General features: G+C 52.3%; 1 protein-coding gene across 1 annotated transcript; it reads left to right on the forward strand.

Annotated features, from left to right (window-relative positions):
• Positions 1–949: 949 nt before the first annotated feature.
• GBX2 (gastrulation brain homeobox 2) lies at positions 950–4,065 on the forward strand. The gene is made up of 2 exons (XM_004427712.3): positions 950–1,864; positions 2,876–4,065. The coding sequence occupies exons 1-2, from the start codon at positions 1,342–1,344 to the stop codon at positions 3,397–3,399; spliced, it is 1,047 nt and encodes a 348-aa protein (XP_004427769.1). The 5' UTR covers positions 950–1,341; the 3' UTR covers positions 3,400–4,065.
• Positions 4,066–27,996: the final 23,931 nt, after the last annotated feature.

A 27,996-nucleotide genomic window follows, 5' to 3' on the forward strand; every position in this document is an offset into this window, starting at 1 on the left:
CGAGTCCTCGCGCTGGAGACCCGGCGGTGGCGCCGGGATGAGCGCTCCCTCCGTTCTCAACGTGCTTAATTAGCGCCTATTTACAAAACGCAGCTTTTATTTGAGCAAACATCATAAAGCTTTCATCAGGATAATCTCACGTTATACAATCTGGAGGCACAGCAACTCCCCCCTTCCTCCCCGAGGATGGCGCAGATAAAGGACTCGCTTTATTATCATAATTATCGTGGCTGTTATTTTGGTGCGTGCAGGCAAAGTGTGTGAATAGGTGTGATGATTAAGAATGTCATGAAAAATGACAAGGGATCGCTCACGGGAGGGCCCAGCTCGGGATGGGGGAACCAGCAGCCTCCCCGCCCCGCCGGGAGCGTGGGGGGCGCAGCGAACAACCCGGAGGGTTCCCTGCGGCGGGCAGGGGCTGCCAGCTCCCGACCAGCGCCCTAGGGTCGGATCTGGAGGAGCAGGACCTTGCCCCCAACTCCGGGAACCTTGCGCGGACCCCTGGCGCTGCAGCAGCACCCAGCGCCAGGGTGAGCCGCGGGCAGGTTTGTTCCACTGCACATATAAAAGAAATAGAAAGCCCTCGGCCCAGCCGCGGCGGGCCCTAGCGCCAGAAGCTGCCCTTGGAGGCGGCCTCGACAAGGTTGCCGGGGCGCGGGGTTCGAGCCTTGGAGCTGCCAACTGGCCCTTTGAAGTTTGCGCGGCGCGGGCGGGTAGCACAGGTTCTCCGGCCCGCGCGCTCCCCCGGCGGCGCCTGCAGCCTGCTGGCAGCCTGCCCTGCTGGAAGGGGCGGGGCCCGCTTTCGCCCCGCCCCCTCCGGGAGCAGCCAATAGGCGGCGGCGCCCGGCCCCACGTGAGGCGAGCCGGGCCGGGCAGCAGGCAAAGTGTGAATGAGAAAGAGGAGCGCGATTTAAAGGTGCTGGCGGCGCCCGCCGAAGACAAGTGCGCCAGCTTCGCGCGCTCCCCAGCGGCCGGCGGGAGGCCACGGACTGCAGGACGGACAGAGGGACGCACCGACGGCTGTGATCCGCGGCCAAGGGCCGCAGACGCGACGCGCGCGGGCTCCGACGGGCAAGCCGAGGGCAGCGGCTCCAGCGAGCCCGCGGGGCCCGGGCGCCCTCTCCAATACCGGGCGCACGGCCTCACCCCGCGCACCGCCCGCACTCGCACCCGCCGGGCATGCAGCGGGCCCAGGACTGAGGGGCGGCGGCGTCTGCTCTCGGGGACCCGCTCGGCCCCTGCCCGGCGCATTCAGCTGTGCTCCCCGCGCCCGGCGGGCTTCCTGGCGGCGGCGCGGCGCGGGGACTTTTCGCCTCTCGCTGGCCTCTCCCGAGCGCGTCTATGAGCGCAGCGTTCCCGCCGTCGCTGATGATGATGCAGCGCCCGCTGGGGAGTAGTACCGCCTTCAGCATAGACTCGCTGATCGGCAGCCCGCCGCAGCCCAGCCCCGGCCATTTCGTCTACACCGGCTACCCCATGTTCATGCCCTACCGGCCGGTGGTGCTGCCGCCGCCGCCGCCACCGCCGCCCGCGCTGCCCCAGGCCGCGCTGCAGCCCGCGCTTCCGCCCGCGCATCCTCACCACCAGATCCCCAGCCTGCCCACCGGCTTCTGTTCCAGCTTGGCGCAAGGCATGGCGCTCACCTCCACGCTCATGGCCACGCTGCCCGGCGGCTTCTCCGCGTCTCCCCAGCACCAGGAGGCGGCGGCCGCCCGCAAGTTCGCGCCGCAGCCGCTGCCCGGCGGCGGCAACTTCGACAAGGCGGAGGCGCTGCAAGCCGACGCGGAGGACGGCAAAGGCTTCCTGGCCAAGGAGGGCTCGCTGCTTGCCTTCTCCGCGGCCGAGGCTGTGCAGGCGTCGCTCGGTGAGTCGGCGGCGCGCGCGACCGGGGCGTGAAGGAGGGAGGAGGAGAGTGCGAGCTAGCTCCAGGTTCCCGCCGGGGCCCAGGGGGCGAGGCCGAGCCCCCGCGCGACCCCCGCCCCAGCTCCCCCCGCCTGAGGAGCGGGGGGACGCGGCCGAGCTGCGCTGCGTGGGCCTCCGGGGGGCATTTAGAGCCACGCAACAAGCAGGGTCTCCGGGTGTGAACGGTGGCATTTAGCGCTCCCGGCCAGCTGCTGCGCGGGGCACTATATCTGTCGGCGAGTTTGGACGAGTCTATCTCCCCACCCCCACCCCCCCATCGCGTGGTGACCTGGGGTCCCGGGTAGGTTTCAGCCTTCAGGGGAGCTGGGTTGGGCAGTGCGTCTCAGCCGTGCGTGTACCCAGGGGCGCCCAGACGTATTAAGCCCCCTCACTGGGCTTGCTGCCTGCCTGGGAGAATCGGATTCCTTGGAGGTTGTGCGTCTGCGTGTGTGTTGGGGTGTCTGGTGGGAACTTCTCCTAAGGCTATGAAACTTCTCTTAGATCAACATAATCTGTCTCAAAAAAAGACAGCCTGGGATCTGCACCTCACTCTGGCTGTGATGAAATTGAGGCTCCCTAAATTTTCACTGGCGGGGGGGGGAGCCCAAGATGGATGGTGAACTCCCCTCAGTCCTCTCCCAGCTCCCACCCCGAGGACAAAGACGACGCTCTCTTGGGCCTCACGCCTCCTGTTACTTCTGGCTTAAGCTGCCAGGGTGCAGAGGAGGCCTGGAGGCCCTTTGAGTGATGGTTCTGGGCAAAGGGCCGTTGCCTGTACTGTCTCCTCCTCTCCTTTGAGCTTTCTCACGCCCCCCTCCCTCTTGTCTACCCCTCAAAGGCCAGGAAATCGCAATGTGTTAATGTCATAGAATGACAATCCGCTAAGAAGGGAAAATGCCCAAGTAACGATGGGAAGGGGAAAGGAAGGCCGGTGTGCGAAATGTAATAAAACGCCGTTTGGTTTTGCTTTCAGTCGGGGCTGTCAGAGGGCAAGGGAAAGACGAGTCAAAGGTGGAAGACGACCCGAAGGGCAAGGAGGAGAGTTTCTCGCTGGAGAGCGATCTGGACTACAGCTCGGATGACAATCTGACTGGCCAGGCGGCTCACAAGGAGGAAGACCCCGGCCACGCACTGGACGAGGCCCCGCCGAGCGGCGGCGCCGCGGGCAGCACCACGTCCACCGGCAAGAACCGGCGGCGGCGGACTGCCTTCACCAGCGAGCAGCTGCTGGAGCTAGAGAAGGAGTTCCACTGCAAGAAGTACCTCTCGCTGACCGAGCGTTCGCAGATCGCCCATGCCCTCAAACTCAGCGAGGTCCAGGTGAAAATCTGGTTCCAGAACCGCCGGGCCAAGTGGAAACGGGTGAAGGCGGGCAATGCCAATTCCAAGACAGGGGAGCCCTCCCGGAACCCCAAGATCGTCGTCCCCATCCCCGTCCACGTCAGCAGGTTCGCTATTCGAAGTCAGCACCAGCAGCTGGAGCAGGCCCGACCCTGAGGGCCCAGGGAGGGCCAGGGCCTGGACCACCACCCAGAAGCCACAGTGCTGGAGGGAACCTCTGGTGGACTCCCCCACCTTTGAAGGAAAACTCAAAGTCACCCCCCAACTTTGGACATCCCAAACAAATTGAGAGTATATTCATGAAACAGGCTTAAAAGACTGCTTTCAAAGTGGCTCCAGCTACACCTGAAGACACTAAATATTTATTATACTATCCTACTTTGTACATAGATATCTATATAGACGGGATCGCAGCTGCAGTATTTTGAAAGTTATAGGACCAAACTACCCAGTAATATTCTCCACTCCCATTCCAGAAAACAAAACCTATGCTGTAATCCACCAAGCATAGCAACCACCTTTCCATACTTTTCCAAAGGTAACATGACACCAGAACACACACTGGGGTTAACACCTATTTTTGTTTCTATTCTGGCTTTTTTAGTTGACTGAAAAGCAGACGTTTTGGGGCAGCCTGGAAGATTGCTTTGCTCTGGTTTTGCCTGGCTTCTTTCCCGGGGTTGCCGACCCTCTCTGAGCCATGTCTGAAGCATGTCTCTGTTGTGTTTAATTTATTTCAATGTAGTTTATTTTCTTATAAGTTATGACATTCAAACACTCTCAGTCTTGTGAATAATAAAAAGGAGAGAGAGAGAAAAAAAAGACTGATCCTGGGTCTCATAAGTGTGTCCAGATTTGGCTGTTTAAGGGCACCACCAGAGTGTGGCCAGGCAGCTGGTCTGGGACCAGTACTGGATAAATGTCCCCTGTCCAGGTGTCTGCAGGCTGACTTGACAGAAGCCAGCCACACTGCATGTTACTAGGTTTTTAATTGGAGAGCAAGAGCTCCAGTTGGGTTATAAATTTAAGAAAAGCTAATTTTCACCATCATAGAAATTTAACATCTCCCCCTTTGCACAGCCTAATCAATACCTAGGAGGCTGGCAGACTTCAGCCAGAGGAGGTGCCGGGTGCCCGGAGGAGGGGAAGCGAGCGCGGGTGTTGGTGGCTTTGCACAGACTCCGGACGCTCTAAATCGACCACAGCCGGGGAGGACAAGCGTTTCCTTGCAAACTGCCCCGACCCGAAAAGAAGCGGTGCTCGCTCGCCGGGCAGGGCCGAGCGCGCCGTAAATCAGGCCCCGGGCGTTATCTTCCTACAGGAGAGAAACCCAACATGCCGAGCTGGGCTTCCCGGCAGCGCTCAGCTCGGAGGCGGAGGCGGGCTGTGAGCGCCAGCGGGCCGGGCACCTCCCTCTCCGGGCGGGGTCGGAGGGGGGCGGGACCCGACCACCGCCCCACCCCAAGGGCGCCCGGGTAGTCGGCTGCACAAAGAGGGGAAGGGGGAGGAACGCCGGCCTTTTGGGCGCCCATCCGGGAGGGTGCCTGAGAGCTGGGCACCTCCCCGCCTCGGTGGGGAGACCAACAGGGCGCGGGAGGGGCGTGCCCGGACCCCCCAATCCCACTCCCCCCAACCCCGGCTGAGCCCCTGAGCCCGGCCCATTCTGCCGGCTCCTTGCCCGCCCCCAAAGCGCCCGGCCAGGCGAGAGCAGCTGGGCCCACCGGAGATTGCCGTGGACAGGCCAGGTGTGACCGAGGAGCATGGAGCGGGCGAGCGAGGGTGAGCGTGGTGCCAGAGCCCTTTCGGCCACCAAACCAGCAGCCTGAAGAGCGAAGAGAAGCCAGTGGCTTCGCCAACCTCGGCCTTCAGAATGGAGGCCGGGGAGCGGGCTGCAAAGCAACTGTTCTCGGCACCCACAGCGGTTTTCAGCCCAAGAAGGGGAAACGCGTCGCCGTGGGTCAATACTAATATTGACTTAATTTATACGGCTTAGAACCCGTCACCTCCCCGCGGCGGAGGGGCATGGGGACCAAGGTCTCCGCCCGAACTTCATGCTCAAGGTGAGGGATGGGCGCAACCCAGTCACCGTTCCCCGCCGTGGTCTCAAGATTTCTAGCGGCGGAAAATGGCCCAGACTTGGTTGAGCACAATAAAATGGAGCAGCCGGTCCTTCGAGGGCCTCAGCCGGCTCTGAAGGGCGAGGAGAGCTTGGAGGCTCCTTGCTGCCCCCCAACCCAGCGCCCTGGGGCCTGCGGTGGAGGGTGGGTCCGGGCCGCTCCCTGCGCTGGCGCCTGGTCCGCAAGGCGCGGCCGCTCCCCTGGATCCCACTCGTGGCCGGCCGCTGAGCGCACTCAGGTGGCCGGTTGGCGTCATCTGTTCGGGGTAGGTCCTCACTGGCCACACGTCGCTACCGCGACATTCGAGGCCCGCGGAGACGCCGCCCCGACTTCCTCCATCCCCACCACCCCCACTCCCACACCTGGGCCACTCAGTCCCCGGGCCGGATATGCGCCCCCGGGTGGAACTGTGAGTGGTGGCACAGAGTCCGGGCCGACCACTGGGGAGCTGCGGCCTCCCGGGCCGGGGCGCCCCCACCTGGCGCTCCGGGTCTGGGAGAGGAAACCCGGGTTTTGAGAGCAGGGCACTCCCCGCAGGTCCTGGAGTGCCCCCCAATACCCTTCCACCATAACAGGTGTGACCCCTACCCTACCCACCTTCTCCAAAAGCCCATGGTAGGGATGCAAGGCAGAGAGGGACCTGGAGCCTTAGCTACACAAACCCTTCGGGAAAGTGAAGCTCCCTAGGAATGGGGGCCGCCTTCAGGGAGCCCCACCCCGGGGGCCCAAGCTCCCTGACCCTCCCCTGGAGGTCTTTGCCTTGCAGGTTCTCACCCTGGGGAAGCACCAGGAGAAGGCTGGGGGTTCCCCCAGCTCGGCGGACGCGGGGTCACCGCCGGCCCCCTGCCCTCTCGGGACGCTGCCCCTCTCCTCCCAACCCCTGAAGGCCAGGTCACCCCCGAGAGCCTGGCGCGGAGGCCAAGGCCCGAGAGACAGGCCGAGGGGAGGAAGATAAACAAGCCGGGCTTGATGGCCGCTGTCATCATGGCCGTCATCATGGCTTTCATTTGGCTGCCTAATGAGTCACATCACAGGCAGAGAGAAAAATTGTCAATCGCCCGGGCCCTAATGAATTTTTTTGCAAATTGTAATCAAGCCAGGCCGTCTCAGCTGGCTGATTAATGAGACCCACGAGGCTCGGCCAGCACCTCAGCTTTTTATTCCATCCCGTCCTCCCTGCACTAAATTAACAGCAACTTGTCTGAGCTTCAAATTAACTCCCAATGATTAATTCTGATGGGGGGGCCTGAAGAATAGCTTGTTCTAATAGGCTCTGGCCTGAGATGCTGTTGGAAATTAATACACTTCCCCTTTGGCTGCCGGCTTTAATCCAAGGTTGGGTTTTGACATCACTATATTTGTTGTTACAATAAATTCCACTTACATCTGCAGATCAAGTAATTACGCTTGGGAGCGCCGAGGACCTACGCCCCCCCCCCCCCCCCGTCTCCACCCCTCAGTGCGCAAGGGCGCCTCGGGGCTGCCGGCACCCCGAATCCACCAACCCGGGAAGCGGTCCGAGGGGGCCCGCAGGAACAGCCACCAGACAGGGCGACCCCCTGCTCTAGCTCCCTGGGAAGCCGGGTGCCCCCCACCCTTTGGAAAACCGGGGGTACTTTGAAAACCCGCAGCCACGCCTCCACGTTCCCGGGGCAGGATCCTCTTTAGACTGGTCTTGGGCCTCAAGCAACCTCCTCTTCCAGCTCCCCGCAGTGGCTGGGGGTACCCTCGGAGCGGCCTGGGCCATCAGTGCTTGCACCTTCCCCAACCCCAATGCGGGTTGGAATTTTCGAGACAGTGCATGCTTCTTGACTCAGCTTCCGCCTCCCAGTCTTCAGCCCCTAGGGTCGTTCTTTCGCAGGGCCTTTTCAGCTCAATGGGGTGGGGTGGAGCCTCTAGGCCGTCTCGAGACCGGGTTTACCTTGCAGGACCGTCCCGAATCTGTGGTTGTCTGCGCGCCGAGCCGTCCCCACTCGGCGTGGAGGAGTACCTGCACCCCGAGACGCCCTTTCTCTCGGGGTCAGCGCCCGCTCTGTCTTGCGTCCGTTTGTTCGAGCTGAATTGGCTTAATCATTTCGGCTGTGTCTGGCAAGCCTCGCACAGGGCCTCTGTGGCTGCCCTCTCCGGCCCCGGGCCTGTCCCAAGCGGAGCCGCGCGCTGTCCCCCTTGGCAGGAGGTCATGGATGCGCAGGAAGCGACACTCTGGCCGGCCTCCGGATCTGGTTACCACTTGGTTCTCGACTCCGGGTCTTCCCAGCTCCCTGCGGCCGTCCTGGAGCGCGCGCGTTCGGCAGCCCTGGCGGCAGAGTCGACATAGGCGCCCTCCCCTCTCGCCTGCGGGAGACTTGGGTGACTATGCGGCCGAATGGCCTGCTTGCGCGCAGTCGCGGCCTCCCTGGGAAGAAGGCTCCAGTACACGCGCCCCTATTTCTGTCCCTGCAGACCCGAGGCCTCTGCTCAGGCGCGCACAACCTAAGCAGGTGGCCTGGTTGGACCCTCTGCCGTGCCAGGGCTTCCCCGGACGCCATGGCGCGGCGGAGCCTCTTTCCCCCGAAGCTCCGCGCCGGGCCTCTAGGGTAGCCGGGCTCTGGGGTCTAGCGGGGAACCGCGGTCCGGAGTCTACCGGGAGTTGCCCGGAGGAAGGGAGGCAGTATTAATCTTCATTTCGGGCCCTCATGGTGTAAACAGGAGAAATATGATCTTGGTAACCGAACATGAATGCAAATCACCGTCAGAGTAATAAAGCACCTGAAACCCCGACACACAAAAGCAACACCATATGCATGAAGACAACCTGCATAAATTATAAATTACATCATAAAAATTGATTGCTTATTTGAACAGTTCATAAGAGACCTAAACTGACTTCCGGCCTCCTTGGCTTTGGGGAAAGGTCAGGGAGCACATTTTCCTCCACCCGCCGCAGACGGGGTAACTGGGCCCAGAGTCTCTTGCCAGCGCTGCGGACCCGCCTGGATGCACCGGAGGCGGGGAGCGCACTTTTCTCGGAGCGCGCATGGCAGGCTCCCCGCCGCCAGAAGAGGACTGGCCCGCAACCATGGAAGCCTGCAGGCCGGTCGCCGGTTAAGGCCCAGTCTGGGTCCCAGGAACCACTGCCCAGACCAGAGAGGCCGCAGCTCCATCCCAGCCCTTCTGGCCTGCGCGTGGTGCTGCTGCCCGGGAAGCCGCTCAGATTTCTACTCAGACCCAAAGGTCCCTGCTTGCGCCTCCCTCCCCACGGAGCTGGCTCTGTGGTGAGCAGGGGTGTGAGCGCATGAGAGTGTTAGTATGTGTGTAGTTGTGGAACCCCCCCGTCACGTGTAACCCTGCTTTGCTGTTTCTCCGTTTTCCTGAATTCCAGATAGCCGAGTCCAACTCCACTGGAGGAGCCGAAAATGCCGCTGTGAGGTGCCCAGCAAAGCTGAGCTCCCACTGCGCGCTGGAGTCTGGGCTCCCCCCACTCCCCCACTGTACCTTCCACTGCGGGGAGCCCTTTCTCCGGGCCTACACCTCTGAGCTCTATCCCCATTCCTGTTCCACAGTGTGGGGGCCCCCGGATCTCTGGTCTTCTGGTCTCTGGCCCCCACATTCCCTCCACCCCCGTAGTCCACATCCCCCGACCTTGGTTGGCCTCTAAGCTGTCCCCACACACCCTCAACCTCCACTGCCGGGAGCCACCCTCCTTCTGATCTCTGGGATGACCCCCTCCGCAATCCACGTCACCCCCCCCACACACACACAACCTGGCCTTTGAGCTCTCCCTGGACTCGGGGCTGCTCCCCCTCTCCACCCCGCAGCCCACCCCCACCCCCCACCCACCCACCGCGAGGAGCTCCCTCTCCAAGTTTATGGGCCCCGGATCAGCGGCTTCCACCTCCGCGGTCAGGCCCACCCTCCATGCTCTGCCTGGAACAGGCCCCCACCGACCGACCCCGCGTGCCCGCCCCGTTGTTACAAGACACAATGGGCGCAGGAGAGGACAACTGAGGCCGGGGCAGCTCAAGGAGAGGCCACCAGCCCGCAAGGAGACCCTGGTCCGGCCCGAACCGCCGTGCGCCCCTTGGGCCGCGAGGGAGAGAGGAAGGAGGCCGGGTCGCGCCGCGGGCCCCGCAACTCGGAGCTCGAGGGAGGCAGGGAGGCCGTCGGGGGGTGCGGCCGCCCGTCCTGCGCGCGATTCCGGGCCCCGCGCGACCCTCCCGGGGTCACGATCGCGCGCCCGGAGCCCGAAATTGGGGTCCGCACCCAAAGGCGCCCCAGACCGGACAGCGGCCTAGAGCCCATGCAAAAGCCTCGGGCAGCGCGGGGCCTTGGATGCGGACGTCACGCTGGGTGCCCACTCCCCCCCCCAAAGCCTTCATCTCTTTATCTCCCGCCAATGGACCCCTCGCGGCCTTTGTCATGCCAGTCCTCCTCTGGTGTGGCCGCGCGTCGTCTTAAAGGGCCCGGCCTCCCAGTTTGGGCTCCGCGGCCGCCAGAATGACAAAGGCTGAAATGGGATTACACCGACCTGATCCCATTAAGCCTGCCCCGCGACCTGGGTTCAGGCCGACTCAGATGCCTCCCCCAACCTGTTCCCCCTCTCCCCGCCCTCAGCCCGACTTCCGTTCCACGACGCACCTGCGGGGACCCTGCAGCGAGCTGAGCGCCTTGGGGGTTTGGCAGTGGCTGCCTGACCCCAGGGAGGGAGCGCGGTCCGGGCTCCGAATGACAAAAGCCCAGGACGACCGCAGCACGGAAAGAAACAAGGGAGGGGCTGACTGCACCCCAGCCTGGCGGGGGGCCCCCCTGCAGGCAGGGGTGGGTGCAGCCCAGGCTGTCAGGAATTACTCTGGGTTGTTCTCCTTCGCAGCTTCCAGGGCACCTGTCCCACCGCACCAGCCAGGTAGTTGGGGCCCAGGATGCCAGCAGAAACAGAAGAGGTGCGCCCCTGTACGCAGCACTCTACCTGCCCCCTCGGATCTCACGGTCCGCAGACAGATGCAGGGGTGAGGCGCCCGGTCTGCAGAGGTAGCAGCTAGACCGGGGGGAAGCCCCCCCCCCCCCAGCCCCCCCCCCCCGAGCACCTTGGCACTTGCAGTAGGGCCTGGCCTGGATCTCTCCAAGCCTGACGTCTCTCTCCACAAGCTTGGGCGCTGAGGCTAAGGCCATTGGTATACACTCCAGCCGCTGGGGTCAGGCGTCAGGGTGGAGCCATTGGCCTGTTGGGGAAGGAGTGGGAGATGGAGGCAGGTGGTGGGAAAGAGCTTGGAACACTCTTGCTGGTGGCTATCGGATGGTGGGGTGGGGGCAGGGGATGCTTGGCCCTGTTTTAGGTTTCCCTTTTTTCTTCCACTATCTTTATTTGAAATTGGGTAGATCTTTCAGGAGAGGGAGCACAGAGCAGTGCAAAGAGCACTGTAGGGAGAGTCAGATCCTAATAGAGACTCCCCTTAGCTAACCTTGACCACAGTTCACCCATCTGAACCTTTGTTTCTTCACCTGATGACCCAGCACAGGGTTCCACCTTTGAAACATCTTGAATTCTGGGGAGGTTAACGATGTAGCGTGGATGAGTGCATGGTAACATTGGGGCCACAGTGGCAGCCCGCACGGGGCCTAGTTGCCCAGATTCAGACTCAGAATACCTGAGTTCCTATCTTTGGGGGATTAACACTCCCACCTCGGTTTCCCAGTCAGCGCCAGGGGGCTGTTCAAAGCTGATGCTCACAAAGGGCACGGTGCAGAGCTGAGCACACTGTGAGTCAGCATTAGCCACTGTTTCCATCTTTGTCCGCACAGAGACAGGCTCCTCTGCCGAAGGGTGGAGAGGAGGGAGGCCTGCCCGTGTGCTTCCTCCTCCGCAGCTCTTCCTCTGGGTCAAAGTCTGCTGTGTGAAACTCCAGCTCTTCAGGGAGAGCCCTTCCACCTGCCCCACCCAGGTTTGTCCTGCCACAATTTAAGGCCATTGTTCAGTTCTGTCCTTTGTGGAGATGGTCCGGAGTGAGCAGCACCCTCTTCACTCACTTGGCAAACAGGTTTCAGGTCCTGCCCCGGTGCTCTCTGCCCTCAAGGGGCCCGAAGGCCATGGTGGGGGAGATGGCCATGTGGCCTGGTGACCACTATGCCAAGTGACACCTCAATAGGATGGCTCCTCACCTCTTCAAACCATGAAGATCATCTCCCCTCAGTTGTTCCCCATAAAACTAAATGGCCCCAATTATCCACATGTACTGTCTGATCAGATCTGCTGTGGTATCTTAGACCCGGAGTTGGGCGTCCCTGAGGTTGGCCTGGGGTGGCGGCAGGAGTGATGCTCTGACTTGTTCTTAGTTTTCCGTACAACGCACGGCAGGGGAGGTCTCAATGAATGTCTAAATTATGAATAACGACATGAAGTCTTGTTTCAGAAAGGCCTTCATCATTTCTAATATTTGAGGAATTCCTCCTTTGCACAAACACCCATCTCTCTCCAGAGGTGCCTGGTGTGATTATTTAGGAAGCTGGCAGGAACCTCGGCGTTGTAAAAAATAAGAATTTAAAGGCTTTGCTGTCACTATTCTTCGTCAAAGAAGCTCCGAGTTCGTTGAAATCCGCCAGCCTAACCATTCAGTTTTTGGGACACTGTGCCTCCCGAATCCAGAATGTCAACCTTCACGGGATCATTTGGAACATCTGTATTACCCAAGCAGTCCTTTCACTTATATGTGCATGATTCTTACTTTTGGACTTGAGGGTATTAATCATTTAAAAATGTTTATCAACAGTTTCGAAGTAGATTTCTGTTTTCCATGACCACAGCTGAAATTTTTCCCCCAATAATTTTCATCTTTCAGCATTTTGAAAGCTATAAATTGCCAGAAAAGAATGATAATCGCCCATCTTTAAATGAGAAATTGTTAATTTGGGATTTATAAAGGACTTTCCGTAACGAATAATAGTGAAGACAGATTTGCCTTCCTGCCTCGTTTTGCAAAGTCACATTTGTAAAGTCAAGAGATTTCCATTCTTCCCTCTAATTACTCTCTCCTTCCAGAAGGCAGTTCTGCAGTGAAGTCAAGACCACCCGGGAATGAGATGAGTGGACTGTAGTGGTGCCCTGGGTTCCCCAGGGGGTGTGGCAGCCACACAGCTGCCTCTGGAGGCTGCCCTCTCCTACCCCAGCTCCACCTGTATGCAGAGCTTCTCTACTCAGGCTGTTTGGCATTGGTAGCAGGACAATTCTTTTTGGTGTGAGTGCCAGAGGTATGACCCAGTTAAAAGCATCCTCAAGGAGAGTGGAACTATCCCTGTTTGAGAACACTTTCACTGGCACTGTGCTAGGCACAGGCGACCCAACAGGCACCCAGGTACAGTACACCCTTGGGCACTCAGAGCCAAGGAGGAAGACAGCTAGTTCCAGTGTAGGGAGGCGAGTGTACCCTGAGTCTCTTGGTAAAGCCCTCCACCCCGGCCAGCATGGGCAAGAAAGGTGCACAGGGCAGAGGAGCCTGGGCAGAGGCCATCGGATGAACAGGCATTAACCAGGGTCTTTTCCAGCACCCTGGGTAGTGACTCTGCAATGGACCTGCTCTGGGTCAACACAGCAGTGCTTGAGTCCCAGACCAGCTGCCTAGAGCTCAGAGGCCTCAGATGTCACCTGGTTCCTCTGCTTGGATGCCCCTTTGGCTCCAGTGTTCCTGCTCCGTGGTAAGCCTCTTCCTGCTTTGGAAGCTATAGAAGCAGTTTTGCTTCTATAGCTTCTATATTTGAGCTCAGCAGTCATAGCCAACCACAGCTGGGGCAGCTTCTATGGGATCACAGTACTCTGGCCACCGGCTCAGAGCTAACCGTGAATGCTGGGCAATTCCACCTAGTGGGAGTTCTCTCTCTTGTCCCAAGGCACCTCCCTCTCTGCAAAGTTTGCACATCACTAAGTGGGTTCAACATCCCACTCCCTTGGGCTCAGGACCAAAATGCCCTCCAGTATGTCTTGCGGGTATGAGGATCTCCTTGATGGTCCGCCCTAGCAGCCCAGAGCTCTTGAGGGGGCTGTGCTGACCCGACTCTCCACCTGCCACCTGGGCCTTTGGAATGCCTTCTCAAAATGAATGAATGATGATGATAATAAAAATCATCATCATCATCATCATCATCATCATCATCATCATCCTTCCATCACACACTACCCAGCCCCAGCACCTGACAGCAAAAGAAATGGAGGGGTTTGTAGTCAAATTTGGAGCTATTTGGCCACGTCCTTGGTGGTCAGAGTCCACAACTTCTGAGTAATTCAGCATGTTAAGCCTGTGACTTGCCAACATCCTGGCACCTCCACTGCTTCCGCTGGAGGAATTCAGAGATGCTTTCAGCAAATGGTTTCACTGACATGATTTCTTCTTCTTGGTCCTGAAATAATGATTTAGTGAGATGAGCCCCTGTCCCCCTCCAGCCCTTGAATCAGACCCTCCAGACTCTCCCTCCAGGCTGGGAGAGCTCCCAGATGCTTCGCCCCACTCCTCCCGCTGTGCTCCTTCCACTTTAACTCTGTGGAGAGACCTCAGAGGGGACTGGAGTCAATGAGAGACCAGCGTGTGGCTGGTGAGAGGACAAGGATTGTAAAGATGTCAGTGCTTCCCAAATTAACTGATTACTTCGATGCAGTGCCAATCAGAATCCCAGTAGAATTATCCAAAACTTGACCAAATGATTCTAAAGTACATCCAGAACAAAAAATGGATGAATGTGGCTGGGGAGTTTTCTAAGAGAAGTATATGAGGAGGGGCACTTGCTTTAATAAGAACAAACGTCTAACATCTATGGTTGATGGGCCGTCTTCTGAGCACTTGACATTTATTAATTGAATACTCACAACAGCCCTATGAGGTAGGTATTACATTGAACCATAAGAAATTGCTGATAGTTGCTACATTTTTGGACCTACAAACTGGTAACTTTGTATTATTGTCATCCACATTTTGCAGATGAGACAACCAAGGCACAGAGAGGTTAAATATGGTCCGAAGGTAACACAGTTAGCAACTGGTGGATCCAGGATTTAAACCCAGACAGACTGGCTGCAGGGCTAGTGCTCCTAAGATTACATTATGTAACTGACAGATTAATTACTCAGAAATAGACTCTAGAATATATGAAAAAGAAAGCTCCACAAATTTGTGGAAAAACAAGAATTGTTGTGTATGTAATATTTTGGAAAACTGGCTAATTGGGGGAAAAGACAGAACAGATCTTCCCCTCCCACCTTACCACAGATCAATTACAGATGGATTAAAGAGTTCAATGTATAAAAGGAAACCTTCAAAACCTAGGAAAGAGGATTAGCTGAATAACTATCTGCTGAGCGGAGAGGACACAACGAAAGAACAGCAAAGCTGTCTACATAAAAAACTGAGGCCCTAGTTCCTTAACAAGATCATAAAACAATTAAAAATATACGGAACAACTGGGAAAAATACTTGTCAGAAATGTGACAAGGCGGATTAGTATGTCTCCATGTAAAGAACTAGAATAAAAGGGAAAGAAAATTGGGAACGAGCATGGATGGACAATTCATGGAAGGTAAAAAGCAAACCCATTGATTCCATAAATATTTATGGGGCACCTATTACTTGCCAGACACTGCCCTGGTCTTAGGATGGAGCCTGCATTCTATGGGGTGAGACAGACATGAAACAAACCAATAAATGAAGGTGAGATAATGCCAGGTGTTATGAAGACATGGAAGTGACAGGAAGGAGAACAAGGCAGAGTGGGGAGGCAGGGAGCGGGAGGTGCTAGTCTACATGGGGAGGTCAGAGACAGCCTTGGTGATAAGGCGATGGTTGGGCAGTTCCTTGAAAGAAGTAAGGGAGGAAGAAACGCACAGGTCCGGGGGTAGAGCATTCCAGGCAGAGGGACAGCAACAAGACTAATGTGGCTGGAGCAAACAGGCAAGGAGAGTGGTGGGTGGGACAATGGGGCCACTGAGGCAGCCAGGTACTTGACCATGGAAGGCCTTGAAGGCTCTGGGAAGAATTTTGGATTTTATTTCAAGTGATACAGGAAGCCGTTGGAAGGGTTGGAGCAGAGGAGTGCACACTTTTTTCTTTAATTGCTAGTAAACATATTAAATTGTTCAAAGAGATATACATTAAAACCAAAATGAAGTACCACTGCAATTCTTCAAATTAGCAAAGTTTATAATATAAAAATAACATAAGAATTTATAATATAAAAATTTTATAAGACCGGACACTGATATGGTACAGTGAGGTGGACACTCATCCATGGCTGGAGGAAGTACCTGCATTCAATAAATAGTTATTGAGCAGCCCCCACAAGCCAGACAATCTTGGAGGGGCTGGGGGGCAGCTGTGAACAAGAAAGACAGGGGATTGATGCTCAGTGGGTAGGGCATCTTCTCTTAGTCTATTTTAAATTTGTTAAACAATAAGCAATAAATTTTATTATCAAAATGAATAGGAAAATCACTATTACTACTTTTATTCATCATTGTAACTAGAGGTCCTAACCAAAGCAGTAAGATAAGAAAAATAAATTAAAAACATAAAGATGAAGAGGGGAAAATGGAAAGCATATTTATGAAAGATATTTAAAGACAACAAAAATATAAAGTACTTAGGAAAAATTATAAAATTTTCTTGAGAGTTATTAAAGAATATCGGAATAAATGGAGAAAGACACCATAGTTATGGATGGAAAGATTCAGTGTCATAAATGTGTCAATTATTCCCAAACTGGCTTAGAAGACTAAATGTGACTCCAGTCAAAACCCCATGAAGATTTTTGAAGAACCTGGGTTAAGAATAGCCATGACACGTGTGAAGAAGGAGATAAGGTGTAGGGACGTATCCAACAAGATATCAAGCCTTATGAAGTCTTGGTAATTAAGGAAGTGTAGTATTGACATGGGAATAGACGAATCGAACAGTGAAGCAGAATTGAAAACCCAGCACGTATACCCTATGGGTATATGGAAACTTGATTTATCACAGAGGTTCAATAAATAGTGCTGAAGCAATTGATTCTCTCTTTAGAAAAAAATGAAACTGTATGCTTCTCTCATACCATACACACAAATTAATTACAAATAGATTAAAGATGTTGTTGACATAAAGGACAAAAATTTTAGAAGCAAACATAGAAGAATATTTTTTCTAAGGGAAAGGATTTCTTCAACAGGTTGCAGAACACACGATTCATCAAATGAGAGCATTAAAAAAAGGTAACAAACTAGGAGAAAATTTTTGCCACGAATTGGTATAAAGAACAATAAAAGAACTGCTACTGGTTAAAAAAAAACAGACTACTCAGTAAAAAATAGGAAAAAAATAGATGAACAGGCAATTCAGAGATGAAAGACATGATTGGCTGGTAAACATGAGTATATACTCAATCTCATTTGTAATCAGGGAAATTTAATTAAGGACACAATGAAACACCATCTTACATCCATCAGATTGGCAAAAATTAAAAAGTCTGACAATATCATGTGGTAGAATGATGCGGAGTACCTGGAACTCTCCTACACAGAATGGGAGTGCAAATGTGGGAATGTAAATGTATACAACCAAGTTGGAAGACAGTTTTGCTGTTCTATTGTGAAGCCACACACGTGCATAGCCACACGGCAGCTTTACTTTGAGGAACGTATTGTAGAACAGTGGTCTCAAACGGGTGCATGCAAAGACTTTCCAAGAGTAATGAGAAACTGATGGATTTAAGGGAATCGCTTCAGACACTTCCAAATGTCCTCCTTTCTATATTTTCTCCCTTCTCACTTCACCGTTCACAAGTCATCCTTCTTCCACTTTCCCCTCGCCACGCCCAAATCTTTTCTTTGGTGCATCACCCCAGGTTGTAGAAAATAGTCTAGACAGTCAGACAAAGGTACAAGGAGAGATACCGATGTCAAGATGGAACAAGTGAATGACTAATCGTCTAATAAATCTTTGTAAGTCAGGTGGTTTCCAGTTCACTGTTTTCAATGACACGGAAGGGAAACCAATCTGGCTATCTGCTGCAACATCATTCAAAATAATGTTTAGCAATTAAATAAAGTCAGAGGAAGTTAAAATGAATTTAAATTTCATGTTATATTCATATTTGCATTGAAGAGAAATATAACAGGGGGGTGAATAAAAGAACTTGAAGAACACAAGTATTAGGATTTTGTGAAGAGAAAGAAGTGAAAGTATGATTTCAAGAAAACGATTCAGCAGTGAAGGTTTCTGAGCGTTGAGGAGCCTGTTCATGTGGTTTTAAGTAGGATAATGATGGATACTAAATTGCTAGGGAGATTGTATTCCACTGGACACATTTTTTAAAATGGTGTCGCTTGAAGAAATATAAGAGCCAACTGTGAAGTGAGGCAAATAATAATATATTTATTAGCCATTAAGCATTAGATTAGGCCTATTCCTGCCTTATATCTTTGACAAAACTCCTTGTTTTTTCTGTATTCCTTAAATAGGAATGATGTTAAGTACAGTGCATTTGGAATACAATGAAATAAAACCACTTCATCTCAAAAAAATTAAAAGATACTATATTTTATTTTAAAATGTTAATGTGTACAAAGTACCAAAATTATATCCTTTTCAACTATTAAACATCATAAAATTTGAGATTTCAACTTTGAAAGATGCAAGAGGATAGATGGTTTTTCAAATTCTTTTGAGAGTATACGAGGGGAAATTTGGGAGACCAAGGATCTAGAGAAACTCTTGAACACATGCTCTGGAAAAGTGTATGAGAATATTCTTGGCAGCCTGGTTGGTGAGGGCCAACCAGAAATCAGAAGCTCAAATAGAGAGGAGAATGAATATATAAATTGTGGTGTATTCACATTCCGGAGCAGTACAAACGCATGAATTTCAGTGACACACAACACGGACGAATCGTGGAAACTCTGTTGAGTGGAAAAGAATATGATTCCAGTTTTATAAAGCTCAGAAACAAGCAAAACTAACATGGTATGTGACTAAACTATTTTTTAAGAAGCAAAGGAACAATTAGCACAAAATTCAAGATACTGGTTGCCTCTAGGGGAAGAAACACCCAGGGGACGTTGGAGATTTTCCAGTTCTTAAAATGGGATGGTGAGTTGTTTTATCATTCACTTTCATAGCTTACATATATGCATTCCTATCGTCACATCTTATCTAATTAAATATATTACCCAATTTTTATTTTTAAAATTTTCAAACATACAGAAAAATGAGAACAGCAGCAAGTGAAAATCTGTTTACCCTTTGCCCAATAGGCTCTCTGCTTCCTGAGGGGTGGATGGTGATGCACCTCCTGGTGCCCCACACAGGTCATGGTTTTTTGTGTTTCCTTCCAGAAATTGTTTCTATGTGTGCATCCATATATATACATGAACAACCAGTATGGAATCGTATGCGGAATCACATGATTCTGCACCACGATTTTGTTCACTTAATATACCATGGCCATTTTCCCATAATCAGAACATACGGAAGAGCCTGGATCTTGTGGCTGGCTGCTTGGTGTCCTCCACCATGGTCCATATTCTCTGTAAGCGGTTCCTCGCTGTTGGACATTTCAGGGGTTTCCAGGCCTCTCCTGGGATAGTCAGGGCTGGCGGGAATAGCTTTGTTGTCCCCAAGCACACATTTCCAAGGCCTCCCTCTGAGGACCCGCCTTGGGCAGTCTGGCCCAGCCCACCTGCTCTTCCCTTGCAGAGCCTGCAGGGTGGCTGTGAGCTGACTCTCTCTCAGGTGTTAATGTCTAATTACCAACCAGTAAGTGTGCTTTTCTGAGCACGTGGTAACTTCCCGCGTACCCAAAGCCGCAGACTTGCAAACTCACTCAGCAAGGATAACCACCTGGTGCATCAGAGGCAGGAGAGGAGGTGGTGGAGACCCAGGCATCCCAGCATCTCGGAGGCTGCCAGCGGCTTTGTGGGATCCATCCCCATCGTTGGATTCCGGGTCCTTGGCAGAGCATCTTGTCCCCACTCAGCGTGCCCAGCACAGCCCTTTGCTGGCCTCGTGAGACCATCAGAGCCTGATGGCTGGCCTCTGCTGAGGCCGTTGACCAGAAAACCAGGCACAGGCAGGGCTGGCATCACCACAGCCCATTCTGCAGTGGCTGACAGTGCCCCTCGGTGGGGGCAGCCCTTTCATTTAGAATGAGCTGTAAGAGTGGCTAGGATGGTGGCGAGAGGACCTAACCTCCTGGCTGAGCCAATGTGCTCTGTCACCAGGAGGGACAAGGCAGCCCCAAGGCCCAGCACCCCAGCTCCGCCTGCCATCTGTGGCCCTGTGTGTCTGTTACTCATCAGCCCTGGGAGGCCCAGGACAGACATGTGTTCCACACAGGTCCAGATTCTCTGAGGGTGCCAGCCAAGGCCACATCCCAGAAGCCAGCTCCATGGGGCTCATTAGGGAATAAATCCATGAAAGCCAAGGAGATTCCACTCAGGATGTGGAGGACCCCATGCCTGGGGCTGCTGGGCAGAGTGGGAGATGCAGGTGGCTGCTGTCAGCAGAGCGCGGAGTCTAGTGAGAAGCACTTCATGTGTGCGCATAGCTGTCATGTAGGGGAGAAAAGTGGGGGGGATGGAAGATGGGGGTGAGCACAGGTGGGAGCAAGAAAGGGTCCAGGTTTCCTTCTTGGTATGCCCACCGAGGCCTCCGTGTTTTGTTGAATGAGTGAGGGACAGATGGGCCAACCTGTGTCCTGCTCTGGCATGGGTGCTGGGGTGTGGCTCCCCCAGAGCCTGGTGGCTGCCCCATAAGCTACCTGAGCCTGCGGGCAGGAGGTCTCTGTGGCCGAGACTGTAACTGACCCCAGTATCTGATCTCCAGTAATATGATGTTTTGCCAGGCAATGCCACCCAGAGTGGACACTCCACACACAGCCTCCTCTGCAGTTGGGGGTGACTGGGTTCTGGCCAGGGGAATATAACTGAAGTATTCTGGGGCAGCGCCTGAGAAGCCCACATGCTTTGTCTCCTCTTAGTGTCTTCTCCAGTCTGCAGCCCAGCACGCAGGTGCCGACTTGGCCCATAAGAATGAGGGTCTCACCTGGCAATGGTAGAGTGCTGGGCTCACAGGAGCCTGGGTCCCCAAGGACTCCAGCAGCAGAGCTGCCATGTCGACCCTTGATGGCAGGGCACCCCGATTTTATATGACCCATAATTCAGAACTTGAGTCTAAACTTCTGTCATGTTGGAACCCCCACTGCTGTCTTGTGGTTTTCCATTTCTGGCATCCTATCTGAAATCTACCTAATACAGTATGTCTGTGAGAGCTCCCCCACCCCCAAACCTGGCTGCATGGGCAGTGGGGGCCTCTCATAGGCACACTGTATTAGTTGGGATCTGTGGGTGGTGCCCCCGGCCTGCCGCAGACCAGGAAATTGGAATCTTCGGTACGAGACCAGCATTCGTATTCTTTCAAAGCTCCCAGTGATTCCAGTGGGCAGGTACCGTTGGGGAACAAATGATCTACGTAAATAAAGGAAAGATGGAATCTATTTGTTACGGTGTCATGGGAAAAGGGCTGGACGATTGCCACCAAATTTGGAGGGAACATCTGGGATCGTCAGACGTAAAGTGTCTGCTCCCTGATGCATATCAAAGTCACCTGGGGAAACTGGGGCGTCACAAAGAGCTGGTCATCGGCCTACCAGATGACTTGATGTGAAGAGTGGCCCAGCAGCCTGCTCCTGAGCATCTGGGGACACTGCAGGCAGAGAAAGTAGGCAGGACGTGCGAGCTCCAGGCCGGATGGGGTATGCTAGCCTAATTACAGTTAATGAATTTTCCAGGCAATGGGGAAAGGTCAAAGTTTATTTATTCAATACATTTATAAGCACTTACTCTATGCAAGGTATTGTTTGAGATGCTGGGGAAAAGGGGTCAATAAGATACAGATAGGGCCCGCCCAGCTGGGACTCATGTTCCAGTGGGCGGTGTAGACTTCAATAGGTAACAACGACGAAGTGATGTAATACCCGATCGTGGTGCGTGCCATAAAAACAAACAAGTAGAAAGAGCGGAGAGAGAGTGATGGAGGTGGGGTCTGTCTTAGGTGGGGTGGTCAGGGGACGCGTCTCTGGGGAGGTGAGCTTTTGAACAGAGACCTGGCTGGCGAGGAGCCACGGGAAAGACAGGATGAGGAACAGAACCAGGCGAGGGAACAGCAAGCTCGAAGACAAGGACGCGGTCAATTGGCTCATCAGTCAAGAAAGCAAGGCCAGCGTGCCTGTGGGGGCGGGGGAGCTCGAGGAGGATTGGTCAGAAGAGGGCCGGCAGATCTCGCCGGACTTCTGCAGGACGAGGTGAGCATCTTGATTTTATTCTAGGGGTGCTAGGAAGGCATCGGCGTCGAGAGCACCGGTGTTTCGGGAGCTGACTTACATTGTAAAAGGGTGGCTCTGGCTTCCAGGTGGAGAGTGAACAAGGGGGGCAGCAGAAGGGGTAGGAATAGCAGCCTGGGGCTGTCGGAGTAATCCAGCGCTCGGATTTGGGTGGCTCTGCTGGACGGAGGGAGACGTGGTCAGCTCTGGGAGGTGTCTCTGGAGATGACACAGCAGGCTGATAAGGAGAGAGAGACGTCCTGGGTGACTCCTGCACAAGGGTGAGGTGCTGTTTACTAAGATGGGGCATATCTGGGAGGGTTGTATTGGGATGGAATAATGAATTTCTGTTTTGGAAAAGTTGCACTTGAGATGACTATTAGATACCAAAGACACTGTTGACTGGCTACCCCAACACCTATTCCCGGCCTCCTTTTCCTCTTTCCCACTCACAGAACAGAGGCTGGAAAGGATAGATACTTGCTTTCCCAGCATCTCTAAATATGGTTATATGAGCAAGTTGTGGCCAATGAGATAATCATAAAAGGAAAATTTGCTGGAGGATGATGGAAAATCTGGGGATGTCTTTGCTTTCCTGATAAAAAGGATAGATGTGGCTAGTGCCATCCCTTTATCCCATGGACATGAGTGCACTGCCTGGAGCTGTGGCAGCCATCTTTTGACTGTGAGCTGACTTGCTAACAACAGTGGAGCAGCATGAAACAACCTGAATTATGTTTTTTTTAATAACACTGCTCAGCCACAGCACTAGCCCGGGACTGTCTGCCTCTAAATATTTTGTTGTGTGATACAATTAATTGTCTTTAATGCTTAAGCCTCTGTTACTTGAGTATTCTATTATTTGTAGCCAAAAGCATTCCTAACTATACAACATCCAAATACCTATTCAGCAGTAGATGTAAGAGTCTAGAGCTCAGGGGAGAGGCAAGGCTAGAGATATAAATTTGGAAGTCAGGGGCAAATATTGAAAGCCCTGGGTCTAGATGAGATCATCTAGGAAAGTTCTGGAGTAAAGAATATAATAGGTCCAGGACTGAGTCTTGGGACTTCCAACATTTGGAAGTCAAAAGAGTGGGGGGAGCTGCCAGCAAAGGTGACCAAGAGGGACAACAGAGTGTATTGTGTGTGTGTGTATATGTGTGTTCACATGCTTATGTACGTGTTTGTCTATGCACTGCTCTGCAACTTGAATTTCTTATTTAACAGTATATCATGGACACCTTCCTATGTCGGTACATATAGGTCTGCCTATTCTTTTAATGGCTAATATTAGTCTATTATATGGATATTCCGTCATTTATGTCATACATTAAAAGGACTTCCATCCTATTGTTTAACAAATGGAATTGGTACGATCAGCTAGCCATTTGGAAAAAATAAAATGTTCACAAATGGAAGATGAATGAAAGGTTTAAATGTAATAAAGAACCATTGAATAATAGAAGTGTACTAGAAGAGAAATTGAGCTTTGTCTAATCTCTGGTGAGGAAGGATTTTTCTACGCATAACACCAAAGGCAAGAATCATAAAGACAAAGACTGAGCTGAGGACATAAGTGTTAAAGTCTGTACATTAAAAAATCATAAAATTAAAAAGGAAACGAAATAATGAGAAAAATTTTATAACGTGATATGTATGGGGTCAATATCCTCTAAGTACACATTGCTAAGAAAAAGATAAATACGCCGGAAGAAAAATGAGCAAAGAATATGCAAGAATAGAAAGAAAAGAGAATATACAAGAGCAAGAAAACAAAATTGTCATTAAACATAAAAAATTTCAACCCCAATAGTGTTAAAATGCAGATAAACTAAGAGATCCTATTTTTTGCCTTTCAAATTGGAGAAAAAGAAAATAAAATGTTAGTGCCACGTTGGTGATGCGCGGGGAATCAGGCAGCCTCGTTCCCGGCTGGTGAGTGTTTAAATCATATTAGCTATTTTTTTCTTTTGACATGAAAAGTTGTTTCTGCTCATTTAAGTTTAAAGAAGTAGGTTATCATGACAATTAAGGGCTCTGTGTGATTATTGATTGGATCTTGGATGAGAGGAAAATCAGCTATAAAAGACATTATTGGGACACTTGAGGAGATTTGAATATGGACTGCATATTATATCATATCAATGGTAACTCTCTCGGGAGTGATAATGGTCTTGTAGTTACGACAGAGAAAGTCCTTGTGCTTATTTATTTAAGGGTGAAAAATCATGAGGTTGGTAATTTACTTTCAAGTGGTTCAGCATAGTGTGTGTATGTTATCTATATCTATCTATCTATCTTCTATCATCTATCTGTCTATCATCTATCTGTCTATCATTTATCTATCATCTATCATCTATTTATCTATCATTTGTCCATCATCCATCCATCTATCTATCTATCTATCATCTATCTATCATCTAATGTTAAAATTTGGTGAATACAAATGAGGCACTCTGAAATAGTCTATTCTTCAACTTTTCTGTAGGCTTGAAAAATTTCAAAACAAATATTTGAAGGGAAGAGTAGGCTACACAATAGTTTGAAGAATGTTATTTTATTTTTTAAATAAAAGTACATGTGTATTTTTTAGAAGGCTGAAAGGACACCCATTCAAACGCTAAGAGCGCCTATGTCTGAGGGGTTAGTAATTGTTCATTTCATTTTCTTTCCTTATTTTAAAAGTAGTTATAAGAGTCATACAGAAAATTCATATAAGCAGAGAACAAATCAAAATCGAGATTAATCTCAGAGAGAACCCCTGTTAACATTTGCCGTGTGTTCTTTTGGAGTGTTTCTTTGCATGTATACACATACCTATATGTAATTCTACGTAATTTTCCCTCCCAGTATAGGACTCATGGTGTACATGCTGTTTGATAACTTGCTTTTTGCACACTCTCACTCTGCTTTAAAACATTTTTCCATCTCCGACAATGTGTTTATTGCTTGCATGTGGGTTGGGGGGATTTTAATGTTACGTATGGTGTTGCTTATTTGGATGTTCTGAATTTTCTGTGATACTAATGATGCTGATGATTTTTAATACTTACTGTGAACTCATTAAGGACCAGGCACCGTTCAAGTTCTTTCCAGGTATTAACTCATTTACTCTTCACAACCCTCCAGGGTGAGTATCATCATTACCCCCATTTTACAGATGAACACTCAGAGCATCTAGGAAGCCCAGGCTGCCTGGGTGCACAGTCCACACCTTAACCCAATACACCGCTGTGGCCATGGGCAGGACATTTATTGATAAAAGGTGAGATTACATTTCCCACACCAGATACCAGATGGCTCAGGGGCGGAGAGGCTGCAGCCCCGCTCTCCGGAGGACTCGGATCCGGGACATCGTGTCTTCAGAGAGGTCGGTTTCCTGCGTGTGGTTTGGCGAAGCCACGATGGATGGAGTGGAGTGAATGTGACTCGGTCTGTGCATTTCGAGAGCCCACATGGCCAGGGCACGGGGCACAGGCCACTCTCTACTCCCGGTCCCTCCGAGGCCTGCCCTGGACTAAGTCACCTGACAGATTGCACAGGATGGGCAGTGCCTCGGGGGCCTGAGCTGCTGAACATTTCACAAGAGACGGCCCCGCACACAAATCAACCAGTGAATTCCTCAGCCAGGAGCAGCGCAATGCCAAGTTCCCATCATCCCTGCTGGTGTGTGTATGTGTGTGTGTGGTGTGTGACTTGTATGTGTGTGTGTGGTGTGTGTGATGTGTATGCATGTGTGTGGTGTGTGTGTGTGTGGTGTGGGGTGCGTGTGTGATTGTATGTGTGTGGTGTGTATGTGTGTGTTGGTAATGTACCCTTTGCAGTGCAGTAAACGAGATCCTTTTCCCTCCAGCTTTGAAAGTAAACAGATCTTAAAGGCAAGTGGAGGCAGACATTGGTCAATACCGTATGCAAATAAATAAGTGCTAATTGCCCGCAGTGCCTTTGGGTGTCAGGTGCAGTTATCGGACCACATTTATGGGCCAATTAGGCGCCTTACTGGACTCGAGTGGTGATAAATTGTGTCTTAGCAGCTACTTGGGACGAGCTGAGGCCGGTGGGGCCGGTGGAGCTCCCTGCTCCCCACTGGCGCGCACTGCAGGTTCTGTCCCCTACGACTGCACTGTAACCACACACGCGGCACTCGCCCGCAGGTGGGGGCAGGTCAGGGCGCACCAGGGGAGCCTGTGGGGGCTGGGCTGGGGGACTCACCTGAGGGAGAGCCCCGCATGTCAACAATCAGAGCCTGGTCCCACCAAAGTGCCCTGGGACAGCTGGGGGGCCGGGAGAGGCCTGGGGGCGTCCCTCCAGATCATTCTCGCTCCTCGGCCCTGTCTCAGTTATAACGAGGTTTGGTTTCCTGAAAGGCAGAACAACCCAAAGAAAATGGTTGGTGCAACGGGACCCTCGGTGCCCACGTGCCCCAGGCAGGGCAAGGCCATTGGTGGGCTGGACTTTGTTCCTTTCTCCATGCCCTCTTCCATTCACTGGATAGTTGGGCTGGGCCCTGAGGCTCTGAGGGTGACCCAGAGAGACCTCGGGCCGCGGAACGCCAGTGAGATGCAGGGTGGGGGTGAGTTTCCCACAGTGAAATGCAGGACCAGCTGCAATGAGCACAGTGAGGGGCCAGGAGGCCCAAATGCAAGAGCAGGGGGCCCGACTGAGCCGGGCTGCGGGTGGGCAAGGCCTCTTTGAGGAAGGGACATCTCACTGGAGACCCTGAAGATGCGAAGGAGCCAGCCGCACAGAGTGGGGTCTTCCCAGGGAAGAAGGTGGACAAAGGTGCAGAGCAGGAGAGGGGCCAGGATGCTGGGGTGTGGCTGGAGCTGAGAGGGAGGGGCAGAGGGGCAAGAGGAGCAGGTGAGGGGGGTGGGAGGGCAGTGCAGGCAAACCAGGGGGCCACCTTTAGGATTGCAGGCTCCCTGTCAGAACAATGGGAAGCTGGGAAGGGGTTTCGAGCATGGAACAGCAAGCTCAGACCCCCAGGAGAAGCGGGGTATGGCGGGGACCAGAGTGGGCAGGGGAGCTTGGGAGGGGAGGAGGCAAGGAGGCCCAGGGCTGGCCTCTAGATGGTTCCTATCTCAGTGTGTCGAGACTGCGGTGAGGGGTCCGTCTGAACTTGTTCCTTCAGATTCTGTAAATTACAGTTTGCCCCCAACCTGAATACTTCCTAATTTTTAATCAATCTGTTTCATTAGTTTATTAATCAATTTGCCCATCATTTCTTCAATTTTAGTGTGAGTGAAAAACATTAATAAGAAACTTAACCACTTTCTTCAAAGTCAATGGCAAACTGTGAGCTTTAAAATGTACCTCAAAATAACTTTTTAAAAATACATACTTATGGAGAAAAAGTGGACAGTAAAATATAAAGAGGAAATAGAAACCATCCAGAACTCCCCAGAGAGGGAGATGGCATGGCTAACATTTTGGATTTTTTTTCTGGATATAAAAATCTTTATTTTATAGAGATTAGTCTTATATATACTTCTGTATCCTAATTTTTTATTTACATTGTATCATTTCCCCACGTGATAAACACAATTTGAAATGACTCATCTTCCCCTTTATAGAGGGACCGTCATTTAACTAGCCCCCTACTGTTAGACTCTATGATCCTTCCCCATATTTTGTTATTATAAATATCCAAGTCATGAACATCTTTTAGGAAATTTTGAAGTAGTCACATTACTCCTTGGCCAGATTCCTAGGCACTGAATTCATTCACATAATCAACACTTATTTACGGAGCCCCTGCTGTGATGAAGGCGTTGTCTGGGCCCTGGATCCTGGGCCAGAAGGAAGATGTTCAGAGCCTTTGTACACAATTCATACCTCTTTGCAGAAAGGCTGTTTTACTTTGTTTTCACCAACAGCATGTAAGTGACAGTCCCATTGTGGCCAGGCCAGAACTGTGTATGATCACTTTAAAAATCTTGGCTATAAAATCTAGACATTCACTCTTGCTTTTGTTTCCCGACTTGACAGATCTTGCCAGGGCATTGTCTCAAGTACCTTGTCTTGGAAAGGTGAGCGATTCAGATCCCCACTTGGGGCCAGAGAAGCTGTGGTCTCTCAGGAGGGCAATGGACACTCTGAGGTTGACTCAAGAGCACTGGATGGAAAGGTGGGGACAAAGTCACAAATGGGGCCGCCAGGACAGATGAGGAGCCACTGAGCAGCAGCGAGGCCGGGGACAGCCCGCCCACCAGGCATCTCCCTGGGGGAGCGAGTGTTGTTTGTTGACAGAGGATGTGTTCGAATGTCAGGGAACCAAAGGGTGGACGGGCAGAGACCGTGTGCTGCCTCCTCTACACCCGCTCTCCCCATC

Source organism: Ceratotherium simum, chromosome 37, assembly GCF_057802395.1.
Source record: "Ceratotherium simum simum isolate JZ-2026a chromosome 37, ASM5780239v1, whole genome shotgun sequence".
NCBI lineage: Eukaryota > Metazoa > Chordata > Mammalia > Perissodactyla > Rhinocerotidae > Ceratotherium > Ceratotherium simum.